The sequence below is a fragment of the Nothobranchius furzeri genome, chromosome 6, assembly GCF_043380555.1.
Source record: "Nothobranchius furzeri strain GRZ-AD chromosome 6, NfurGRZ-RIMD1, whole genome shotgun sequence".
Classification (NCBI taxonomy): domain Eukaryota; kingdom Metazoa; phylum Chordata; class Actinopteri; order Cyprinodontiformes; family Nothobranchiidae; genus Nothobranchius; species Nothobranchius furzeri.
This window is the reverse complement of record NC_091746.1, coordinates 59,583,395-59,596,268: the sequence shown is the minus strand read 5'-3', so window position 1 is coordinate 59,596,268 and position 12,874 is coordinate 59,583,395. Positions and strand designations below refer to the sequence as shown.

Here is a 12,874-nt window from a genome sequence, read left to right as displayed (position 1 = left end):
ATTTGATCTGCTAGTTAAAAAGTTACTTGTGAGGTGAAAAGAAAGAATCAGGCAAGAGTTTTTCTGGAGGACTGGGAGATGCAGGAAGATCAGAGGCAGACAGGACAGGAAGATAGGAAAATAAAAACAAAGAAAACAAAACAAAGTTCTTAAAAGATAAAATGTAAGTAGATTTATCCCACTACACGTTTGTACCTGTAGAAAGCAATAATTTATCAGCATGTAGTATTTATATAGTTGATACAAATACAATTCAGATCATCTTCAAAACTCCGTCCCACGCCCAGGGACGTATCTAGCATTTTGGGGGCCGAGGCAAAATAGACCCCTGCCAGGTATTTTAAGTTGAAGTGCTATCTGTTTTTATATTAGACTTTTTATATTTGCAATAAAGTCCAAAAGTGAAGAATTTGTTATTTATTGATTGTTCAAGCTACCTCACAGAAGTGATCTGTGGTTAAAAATTTAAATAAAAAGGCAATAAAATGAAATATAAGAAACATTCTGGAACTGTTTCTTCCTTTTCTTTCTTTCTTTTTTTTTTAAGTATCGAAAGTATCTGATCGAGACTCTGTATCGGCAGATTCTCAAAATCAAATGACTCGGACTCGAGGGCAAAAAAACCTGATCGGGACATCCCTAGTTGGGTCAGATTTTGGCTTCAACAACATTAAAACATGGATCCATCCTGCCTTGTATCAACGATCCAGGCTGGTGGTGGTGGTGTATTGGTGAGGGGGAAAATATCTTGTCACACTTTGGGCCCCTAAGTACTAACTGCACATCGTTACAACACCACAGCTTACCTGATTATTGTTCCTGACCATGTCCATCCATTTATGACCACAATGTACCCTTCTTCTGATGTCTACTTCCAGCAGGATAATGCTCCATGTCATAAAGCTTGAATCATCTCAGACTGGTTTCTTGAATATGCCAATGAGTTCACTGTACTTAAAAGGCCTCCACAGTCACCAGATCTCAATCCAATAGAGCATCTTTGGGATGTCGTGGAACGGGAGATTCATATCATGGATGTGCATCCGACAAATCTGCAGCAACTGCGCGATGCTATCGTGTCCATATGGACCAAAATATCTGAGGAATGTTTCCATTACCTCCTTGGATTTATGCCACAAAGGATGAAGGCAGTTCTGAAGGAAAAGGGGGGGGGGGTCCAACCTGGTACTAGCAATGTGTACCTAATAAAGTGGCTGGTGAGTGTATATACACACGCAGTGCCCTAACCTGTGGGGTAAATTTGGACTTGATGTGCTGATATGGAACTCTTATTAAAATCCTTCAGTCCTCATTAATGTGCGAATTATACACTCTGGTAGAAACAATTTGATTTAAACATGCAAACGATAAGGCAGGGGTGTCAAACTCATTTTAGCTCAGGGGCCATATTGAGGGAAATGTAGTCCCAAGTGGGCCGGACCGGTAAATAAAAAAAAACTTCAGATTGTTTTCTTTGTTTTAATACAATCAATATAAAACGAGGCTGGAGCCTGAGGACAGTGTAGTACAAGTACAACACCTGAAGTGTACTTGAAAATTTGAAAAAATAAAATAAAAAAAATCAACAAATAAAAAAAAAACATTCCTTAGTGATTCAAAGAGCTTACAGATCACATGGCAAGATCAGTTTCATGCAGCACTTGTAGTGTATTTGACTCATTTTACTTTACATCTTTTAGCTTTCACCAGCACATCAATATCAGAAGTCACATCCTGAGTGGCAGCCAACTTCAGGATGTGATTCAAGTTCTTGTGTGAGCCTTGAGCGCAGCTTTGTTTCATTTATACTCATTACAGAGAAAACTTGCTCACAATGATAAGTTTATTTTCACTCTACATTGTAAAGTATGAAAATAAAGTTTACACAACCATCTCGCGGGCCGGATTTAACCCGAATCCGGCCCGCGGGCCGCATATTTGACACCCCTGCGATAAGGGGATCGCTCTTAGTGAGATATTTGTCAGCTCCATTGACAACTCATGATCGGGTTCATTGTGCATCGTCACGTCTGGCAGACAGCGAACAGGACGGGCATCACATCTAATGTTTGCCAGCTTCTGACATAGATCTTGTGGTCTGAACTATTTTTTCATTAATGGACATCCTCACATTGTCAATCTGCCATATCTGTATTGTCATATTACTATGTTGTGCAAATGTTTTTATGCAGCTGTAACCAAAAAAGAGCTTTGATTCATGCAAATGCTGACTGTTTTAAGGGGAAGGACATCGCATCACATATTCATTTGATTTAGGCTTTTCTTCTGTTTCCTCACTTTACATTTTGTCAGTTGATCAAAGAAAAATATAGTTCCGTATGTAAAGGCATGTCACCTGTCATCTTTTGAGCCAAGGTTTGAAACTAAATGGGGACTCTGAGCATCTACCTCAAAAAATTGCAGCTCAGTATGTGTAAATTTGACAGCATTATATTCACCTTTAAGGTAAATTAACTGTGGCAGCCACCTTAAATTTGGTAAATGTCTAAGAATTACATTAAGATCCTCCAGGGTGGAGGGCAATACAAGTATTTTACTAGTGGAAGCATTTGTGCTTTACAGCATCGGCCTAAAATATCCACTCTAGTGTTACAAAATGCCATTTGAGAGTCACTCAGCTTATTTAACAGCATGCAAAATTAAAGAACAAAAGTAACAGTGGATTAGTTTCCTGGCATTAAATAGCCTTTAATACACAATCAGTGTTGCTTGGCTCATGTTGACATTTACTAGCCTCTTGTTTAATGGTCCAAACACAAAATGTCTCAAATCTCCAAATGTGCTTCAATCCTTCTGGTAGTATTTGGTTAATGTCTGATGTGTTGAGTTATTTCTTTTGTAAATACTAGATGAAATATTTTTGTGTAAAACAGTTTTTCACAACAAGATGGATATGTGACAAAAAAAAAGCTATCAGACACAGATGCTACTGACATTAATATGAAGTTTAAATTCGGAGGCAATTATTGCACAAACATTTCTAATTATTTATATGATGATGTTGCATCAAGCAGCTCGTGACTCAGCAGCCTTCAGCTCAACAGAAGTAACACTTACCCCATGGTGTTTTTACAACAACCCTCAAACAGCCCCCCCGCTGTCAGTATACAGCAGGCAAACACAGTAGTCTCTGGCTGTGAATGTAGTGAGGCACTTATCTGCTGAAAAAGCCCAGCGTTCCCAGGAATCAGAGCCAAGAGAGAATCGGATGGATCCATGTTTACCAGGTGAACACAATCACGAATCCGCTTTGAAACTGTTCGCCAGATCACTTTAAAATGTCGCAGTTCGACATTTTTTGGATTCCAGCTTGTTTCTGCAAAGCTAAATGGCCCAAAAAAATGTTACATTTTCTTATCTTTTCATGTGTGGACACTGACCACAGCATCCATCTGCAGCACCATTCTTCTTTTGCTCACAGACATTTCAAAGTGCAGACAGAAAATGTAGACAGTGAGCTAAAGTGGAAGCAATGTAGCCGGTCCTAAATACAGATGTGATTGGAGAGAATGAAAGAGCCGCACAGAGCTGCTCGTCCTGCACATTATTGTATCATTAGTCAGAAATGATACTTTCACACACCCCTCCATCTATGTGTAGTGTATTTTAATGGCTGGTCTGCTGGAATAAACAATAAAGAATTTATTCAGTTTTTCTCCACATACTCTCATCATGTTTGAGTTTGTTCTTTTCTTTCTGTTGAAAAATGCATTTTTCATGAACAAAGACCATCAAAAGCAAGAGTCCAGTTTTGGCTCCCAGCTTTCACAGAACCATCGTTTCATGCACAAGTCTTGTTTTTGTCACAGAGTGGCCTCAGCAGCAGTTTGAATGAGAATACGTTCCATTCGCTCTCAGGTTTTGTGCCCTTTTTAAAAGATCTGTCACTTAATTTCTGTCATTTTTCATTATAACCTGCATAAAGCTTTTTACAGGGTATCCGCGGGTCCTTAAAAAGTCTTACATTTGCTTTTCTAAATTTAAGGCCTTAAAAATCCTTAAAAATTACAAATAATCTTTAAATACAGTTTCCAAAGGTCTTAAATTACCAAAGACCCAATGAACAAGAATTTCTAGTTAGTGTTCAGCATTTTTTGTGTGTAATGTTGGCGTAAGCGGAACCGTACACATTCAGTTGGTTGGGAAAGGGGGCTATTTTTGGATGAGCACATTAGCTGGTTAAGCTAGTGGGAGCTTGCGCCATGGGGAAGTGCAAGTTTAATGGTAACTAGGTGGGTAATACCACATTTGTGACGTGGGTAGCACCGGTTCCAGGCAATAGCTGGAAATTATAGCTTAAAATTAATTTAAAAGAATAGCTTAAATTTGGTCAAAGTGGCCTTAAAAAGGTCTTAAAAAGTCTTAAATTTGGCTCCCTTAAAGCTGCAGATACCCTGTTTTTACAATGTTTACAATGTCAAAGTAGATAAAAGCTACTTGAACATGACTGTTTTGGCTTGCTTTTCCTCTTCCTGGTGTTTGTTTTAAATCACAAACTTTTCTTCTCCCCATCGCTGTTCGCCCGTGTTTCACACCAGCTGACCACATTTCAAAGTTACACAGACAAGCGCAGTAGCCTGGTCAGGAGGTCTGCATCCAATTAGAAATCTTCTTTATCTCTAAACTTCCGAAAGCACTTTCCTGATGGTGACTCTTGTTTGACCCCTCTTTCGGTCGCACATTATTTTTTCTTTATAGCTTCATCAGATAAATGTTTTCTTCTTTCCACGAGGAACCCGACACAAATACTGACCATCTCTAGCTCATCTGTTCTGAGGTTTAAACATGGATTGCCATGAAGTGCTAATGTATTTTTTTATACAAGCCTAATTTGTATTCTGTAATGATGTAAAATTATTGTGGAGAAAGTTTAGATTTCCTCCTGTTTTTTATGTTTTAGGTGGAGGGTGCTGCCTATTTGGGTTCGTTTGTGTGGAAGTCTCAGAGAGTTGGTTTGTGGAGCCGTGGCAGAGGAGAGAACCTGTTGGACAGCGGAGCACCTTTCTACGATACCTACAAGACCCTGGATGGAAAATACATGGCTGTGGGACCGTTAGAGCCACAGTTCTACGAGCAGCTGCTTAAAGGTTCGTGAAGCAAAAATAAATTTTCTTCCAATGTTAAGGAACGAACAATAGAAACAATTTTTCTGCTTTCAGATCCTCACATTTTTATGTGTTTTATGTCATTTTTCCAATAACTTTTTCGTCTTTGTTCATTCGGTTACATCAGATTTTTGTATTTTTGCTCCTTCCAGGCTTACAGTTGGACGCTGGAGAATTGCCTCCTCAGATGAGCTTCAGCGATTGGCCGGAGATGAGGCGGATCTTCACGCAGAGCTTTGCCTCAAAGACGCAGGCGGACTGGTCGAGGATCTTTGATGAGGTTGATGCTTGCGTCACACCTGTCTTGTCTTTTGACGAGGTGAGCTCTCACCACCACAACCGGGAACGAGGCTCTTTCGTGAAGAACTCCAGCGGCGAGGAGTTCCCCCGGCCGGCTCCGGTTCTGTCTCGAACTCCTGCCGAGCCTTGCCTCGCTTCTGACCCGGTTGTTGGAGAACACACGGTGGAAGTCCTACAGGAGTATGGCTTCACTTCAGCGGAGATAGACAAGATGTTGTCAGACAGGGTTGTAGAGTGTAGGGCTGAAAAGGCAAAGCTGTGAAGGAAGCTGGAAAACTTCCAAGATGTCGGTGATAAACAAACTGGATGATTTTAGTGAAAATAAGAAGCAGCTAATTAAAAGAAGTAATGTAACCTGAAACGGTTACGCAAGTGGCCTGAATCGAACAGGCCGAACCGAAAGGGTTCACCACAACCCCGTGGTATCTAGACCGCATTTGTCCAAAATCCCTAACCCTAAATATTTCCCAGCATCTCTGAGACATTTGTGAGTTAAATGTGTGTTTTACAGCTGCTCACCACTTCGGTCAAACTGGTCTTTAAAGATGTGGATCACTGAAAAAACATTTTTAATCATTATTTTTGATTATAATCACTGCTGATGGCTGAACATGTAAATAGTCTCCTACATCTGTCTCCTGCATTAGCTTCTGATAGAAAATAGACGTTGAAACTCTGGGATTCGAAGTGACGTCACACTGTCACTTAACATTAACAATGGAACGCCCTTCCCTTAGCTGGTAGGCTCTCCCCATCAGTAGAGGTTTGTAAAATGAGGTTGAACACCTACTTTTATAATCAGGCTTTTAACTCTGTGGGTTAGCTGTTGCTGGTATTTTTACATATTCTAATTCTGTTATGTTTATATTGTTGGGTTTTTAATTGTCCCTGCTGGTTTTATCTGTTTTATTTTAGCTATACAGCCAGGGTCCGAAATTAACACTCGCCACTCGCCAAATGCGAGCAAATTGCTCAATTTGGCGAGTACATTTTTGCGCTCTACCTGCCACCTGGCGAGTAAATGTTTGCACCAAATTAGTTATGTTTATCAGTCATCTTCCATGGATGTCTGATACTCCTCCCGCCTGCATGCAACGTATACAAACGTACGCGAAACGTGAACGCCGCATCCAACGTCATTTCCACCTATCCCATTCAATCAATTTATCAAGTTAGCAGTTAGCTTCGTGTTAAAACTAGCGGTGAAATGTGGCGGTTTTTAACTGGAGTCAGCCAGCCTTCCAAAAGAAAACTCGTCGAACTGGAAGAAAAACCACCAGGACCAGTGGCAACCAGAAGATTTTGTGAAAATTGGCAAACTGGAGGTGGCGGAGTTGTGAGACAATGGCTACATTATGATGGCCACGTAGCGTTGCTGCCTTTCACAGACAACTGTCCCTCTGCATTCTTCAAATATCCAAAAAATGCCCATACTTCCGACTTTGTCTTCTTTGATGAATAATAAATGTCCCGAGGGCTGCCATCTCCTCCTGCCATTATTTCAGCTTTAGCTTAAAGAACGTTTTGGCCGTAAACAACAAAGTGCGCATGTGCTGCCGGCAACTTCAGATGATACGGTGGCTGGTAAGGGTCACCGCGCCTACACCGCAGCCACGGTAATCTACCGAGATAAGATATGTTTTTTAAAAACAAGACGGTTATTATTATTGTCAACTTTTTTACCGGGGTTTACCGCTACACCGGTTACCGTGACAACCCTAGCCCTGCCCCTGACACACTTTCAAATATTCTCATGGTGCAGCTGTGTTCTCCAGAGATCAAGGACTAGGACCCAAATGAGGCTGTAATGCTTTGGCACAAAGAAGGTGTCAGAAGCAGGAGGCCAGACTTCATGGACAGAGAAAACAAGGAGTCTGACTAGATTTCAATGAAAGAGTTCATAAAAAAATCTCTAAAAATAAATAAATAAATAGTAAAAATGACAAAAGAGTTGTTTTCCTTATTAATTGATGTTTTAATTATTTTGTCACTCTGTTTGGAATCAACATAATATAGAATTATATGCTTTAGGTAGATCTAAATCATTTAGAATTTTGGCCGGTAAAAAATATGCTTGGCCGGTAGATTTTCATCATCTACCGGCCAACTTGGCCGGTGAGTAAAAAATTTAATTTCGGACCCTGTATACAGCACTTTGGTGGCATGTTTCATGTCTGTACGGTGCTTTGTAAATAAAGGTTGATTTGATTTAACATTCATGGACTCACCCATCGTAGCTCATGATGGGGAAGGCTGTTGTTTTATTTAGATTCCAGGAAACGGCAGAGAATGTCTTGGCCATTAGAAGCTAACTGTTAGCATTAGCAACTCCACACAGCACAATTCCTCCAAGCTTTTGTTGTTTGTGGAGATAAAACATCAACGTTGTGAGTCAGCTGCTGTTATCCAGTCCTAGGACACATGTCCAAATATCAGGAAATAAGATTCTGTAATGGGCCATTCCCATCTGTACCGGGTCGGCCCGGGCCGGGTAGCGTAGGTTGTTTACATATCTGGGTGGCCTGGAATTTTCCCGGTCCAACCAAGGCTCATTCTCGGCCCTCTTCCCGAGGGGGTCTGCTTCAGGCCGACCAGGGCCAACACGCCCACTGCTGACAGCAAATTCACACCTTCCATTAGAGCAAGCCTCTGATTGGTGGGTAGAATCAGCCCACATGGGCTTAAGGCAAGGATGTGTGGAATCAACCGGGCCAGGCTGGGGCCGACTGGGGCTACCCGGCCCGGGCCGACCCGGTACAGGTGGGAATGGGGCTTAACCTTCTGTCTGAAGCTCAGCTTTGATGTGGCTCACTCCTCGTTCCTGGAAATGGTGCACCAGCACATTGAACGACTAACTCCGACGGCACACTGGAAGCATCAGCGGAGCAGTTTACTCGCCACAATCACAGCAGTCTAGTGCAGACCGGGAGAGTCTTGGCAGCAAAGCGACGTCTTTGCCGTGCTCCTCGCGAGATCAGAAAATCCCTCGCGACTTCAAAGGTTATGGTTTGTTTATGCAATCCATGATTAAACCAAACAGGAGGAAATCACGTTATCACTGTTTGATGTCATGTAGCACTTCTGGAACCATACTAGAAGTAAATAAGTTGCTGGGCTTCATATATATAAAATTGCATTGCTGCAGTACTTTTATTTTGAAAATTACCGAGGATTCTACACTAAAACCGTGTGTGATTTCCTGTCTTGCCCTATGTTAACTGCAGAAATTGACGCATCCCAGTGGTTCACGGGAAAAAATAGAACCTGATCCCATCTTTAGTGGAGCGGATTTGTAACACTCAATAGACTAAAATGAATTCTATTTGAAGCAGTGCCGTTTGGCGCCGCTGATGCTTCCAGTATGCAGTAGTGGTTACAAGGCATTCATTCCTACTAGGAAAATCTGCAAATGTATTAAAAATATGAGTAAAGTACCACTTTAGTTTTATTGTTACTTGTGGATAACTTCCACAAATATATTCATCTCCAGAAGCATTTGAACATTGTGCATTTGTACTCCTCGTATGTGCAAATGTATTGATTAAATGAGAGTTCAACACCTTTAATGAAGCGCTTTACAGAGAATCCAGTTGATTGACACTCTGCTGGTGATGCAGACTACATCATAGTCTTCAGAGGGAAGGCTGCCTTCTCTGATCACCTCCACTGCACAGGGTTTCACTATGAACCCTGGTTGAAAGCCGATGGATGCAATACCCTTTATTTCATTACTGGCACACAGAGTTTCACTGTTCTGGAAATCTCCTCCCCCTCCAGCTGCATCACCTGGCTGAAGGATGTTGTCTTTTTTTAAACTTGATGTTCAGATTTTGCAGCATTTTATCACTTATTTTATTTATCTGAAGACATTTACGTACAAGTATCATGTTTTTATTTTGTGTCCCAGTTCTTATTGGGTTGATTATAAGCTTGGTTTTAAGTTGTGTCAAAAAAGAGAGACAAAAAAAAAAAGAGACAGAAAAAGCTTCACAATTATTAATGGCATTAATTTTCTTCTTGAGGGAAACAACTTTTAGTGGAAAAACATTACATACTTTCATTCTGGAAAAGTCACCTGAGGTTAAAGGTCATGTTCTTCCCCAGATTGCATTTGAGCTTAATTCATCAGCTTTTTTCACTGCCTCTGATTCCTTGACTGAGTCGGAAAATAATTTTAGAAAACCCAAATTTTTATTCAGAAGGAAGGAAGGAAGGATGAGGAGAAGACACAAGTAAACAGTCCCATTGTTTTGCTCTTCTTTCCAAACCTCAAAGTTAGTTATTCTAACGCTGCAGTAGTAAACCAGATCAGACCGTGCTGGGTGTTTAGAGCTTTCACTACTGCACCAGCTCCCCTCCAGATGTATTGTCCACTGAAAAGCCCTCAGGAGATGGAGATTATAGATCTGTGAATTTAAAATAGGATCATTGATGTAATGGGTTGTTTATTTTGTGGATTTTTAACCAGAACCAGATTTTCTCAACTACTAATATAAAAACCTTCTAAGGCCTCTAAAGGAGTGTAAACATCACCTTTTGTCAAAAATAACGTTAAAGGAACTGCATAATAATTAACTTATTCAGATGTGTCAGATGACAGATCTGAAGCAGACAAGGTTTACTGTCTCTGATTTAGAGAGCAAATATAATTACTTTTATCTACAAAGGAAGTGCTGCCAGCTCGGGCAGGTAAGTTAGTCAGGAAGTTAAGAACATCTGCACAAAACAGAGTTTGCATTAAATTAAAAAACAAGGAAAACCCTTGTTTACGTGGCGTACTGAATAAATAGCAGAAGTGTTGTGCCTATTAAAGTGACCAGAGAACGAATGGGTGACATCCCTGGAGCGACTGCCTGCATCCACACAGATATTCACATCACCTTCTCCTTCACCAACAGCCTGCAAGTAAAGTTTAAAATCAAAGCACCAGTAAATGTCAAAACCTAAAACACACACAGTTATTTTTATACATTGTGTGTTTGAGGTGACAACCTTGAATTAAACCTACCCTATCAAATATTATTGACATTGTTGTGAGATATTAAAACAAATATTGCTAAGGTGATGAGACTCGTTTGATGCTTTAAGAAGACCAGAAACTTGAAATTGTCTGAATAAATACAAATTTTAGCTGCATAAAATGCAGTGAAATTGACCAGAGATGCCAGAAACTTGCCAGTAACTCTGTTTCTCATTGTTCATGTTTTTGTTTACAGTGACAAAAACATTCTGTGTTGATTTGTCTTAAGTGTTTCTGCTGTGATGTTTCCACTGACAGGATGAAAGAGAATGTCTTCTATTATTTTATTAATTGTGAACAATAACCTTTTATTAGATAATTTAAAGCATTAAAAGTGAAAGAAATGAAGATGATGTCACTTATTTATACATATTTATTAGTAACTTACACTTGCAGCATCACATTTGTGTCAGTGATTTATAAGGGTGTCTGGTGTACGGACCACCTGGTGGCCAGATTTCTTTATGGATTACGTAAGTGGGAGCATGTCGCTCCCCTCCTGACAACCCTGGACTGGCTATCAGTGAAGAGTTGCATCTTGTTCAAAATCCTGGTCCTTGTTTTTCAATACCTGTCTGGATCAGCGCCACCGTATTTAGCCTCCCTGCTGACCCGTTATGTCCCTTCGGGTCAGAGTGACCTTTTTGTAATACCGCGATCAAAGCATAAGTCTAGGGGTGATCGTGCCTTTGCAGTTCTGGGTCCTCGGCTTTGGAACCAACTCCCACAAGAAATCAAGCAGTCCACATCGCTGTCCACTTTTAAAGCAAGGCTTAAGCTGTATTTTAGATCTGCTTCTTAGTTGTTTTTATTCACATTTTAATGTTTTTGATCATTATTTAAACTGTTTTTTGCTCTTTTTTTTTGTTTTGAAAAGTTTTTATCTCTGTATTTTATTATAGAGCTATTTTATTGTGTTGCTCCTCTGTACTACGTTCAGCATCTTGCCCCCCTTGATTGGGGGTGGGAAGGGACTTTATTAATATAATGAAGGAGAACTCTGTGGGGGACGCCATATTAGACGCCATGTTTTGTTTTACAGGAGCACATGAGGACAAATTGCATTTAGTGAATGTTATTTTACACATTTACCTCTTCACTCGTTGCTAGCGATGAAAGGAAGTCTGATGTGTTCATCATTTTGCAGAAGATTGTGATTTTTGACCCTAATGGCCATCTGTTGGTAAGGTCTTACTCAAACACAAAACTACGCTTGGTTGCAGTGATGTAGGTATGTTCTGCCCCCTATCACCAGGGACAATACACACACTCACGTTAATGTAAATATCTGTTTTTATTAGGGATGTCCAATATCAGCCTGTCATTATTATTGATCGATATGTGCATTAGTATTGGAAAATATCTCAGTTTTTACCCTTTTTACATCCCATGCACATCTTATACACCAAACTCTTCAGTTACTTCTTCTCTCACTCAAAATGTCAAAATATGATCCGATATCTGAGGTTTAGTTTTTGTGATATTTTGATTTTTTGGAACAACTGATTGTACTTAAATTGAAATAATTCTCATTATAATGTTTAAAGTTTAAGTATGCATGATAGGGTTAGGGTTAGGAGGATGAGGAGTGAGCACCACCTCACCCCTGCCACGTGGACCTCAAGGGATAAACCATCAATTCTGCTCAATGGTCAACTTTCTTTGCGGGGTCACCCATGAAGACGGTGGGAGGGTTAATGAAATTTTTCATTTATTTAAGGTCCTTTTATTCAGATCTGGACAAATATTTACCAACATATTTTGGAATGAAGTGGTCCTTCAGCATCAACTGCATCAGCTTGCCTGAAGAAAAAGAAGAAAGTATCTTTAAAACAAGACTGTTCTTCTTGCCCTTTTAAAGAAAATGCTTCAAACACATGTTGAAATGGATCTAATTGTAAAAAGTTATTTTGTTAGATATTCAGAAGTGTCCTGCAAGAACTTCAAGTTTTCAATTCAATTCAAGCTTATTTATATAGCGCCAAATCACAACAAGAGTCGTCTCAAGGCACTTCACATGGTAAACATTCCAATACAGGTCAGTTCATTAAGCCAATCTGTAAAAGCTCTCCTATAGAACTCAGCAAATTGCATCAAGTCACTGACTGGTGTCAGAGTCTTTACAGCAATCCTCATACTAAGCAAGCATTTAGTGACAGTGGAGAGGAAAACTCCCTTTTAACAGGAACAAACCTCCAGAGCACATATGTCAGACACAAGGCCCGCGGGCCAGATGCGGCCCGCGGAGCATTTTTATGTGGCCCGTGAGATAAATATCAAAAATATATTAAAACTGGCCTGCTGGCCGATCTTACCGCAACGACTTCAACTCCCATGATGCTTTGTGGCATCAGCGTGGAGCCGACGCGCCCCCTCCTTTGTGTTTTTTCCAGCGCCTGCTGCCGGTGTCTGCAGATCCGCTGTCTCG

General features: G+C 40.4%; 1 protein-coding gene across 2 annotated transcripts in view; it reads left to right on the top strand.

Moving 5' to 3' along the window:
• Nucleotides 1-10,794, top strand: part of amacr (alpha-methylacyl-CoA racemase) — a 50,954-nt gene extending 40,160 nt beyond the window's left edge. For both annotated transcript variants that reach the window (XM_054744453.2, XM_054744452.2), the window contains exons 5-6: nucleotides 4,922-5,108; nucleotides 5,279-10,794. In XM_054744453.2, the coding sequence (XP_054600428.2) occupies nucleotides 4,922-5,108; nucleotides 5,279-5,688 (597 nt within the window). In that variant the 3' untranslated portion in view covers nucleotides 5,689-10,794. The remainder of the gene's footprint in view (nucleotides 1-4,921; nucleotides 5,109-5,278) is intronic.
• The last annotated feature ends 2,080 nt before the right edge of the window (nucleotides 10,795-12,874 follow it).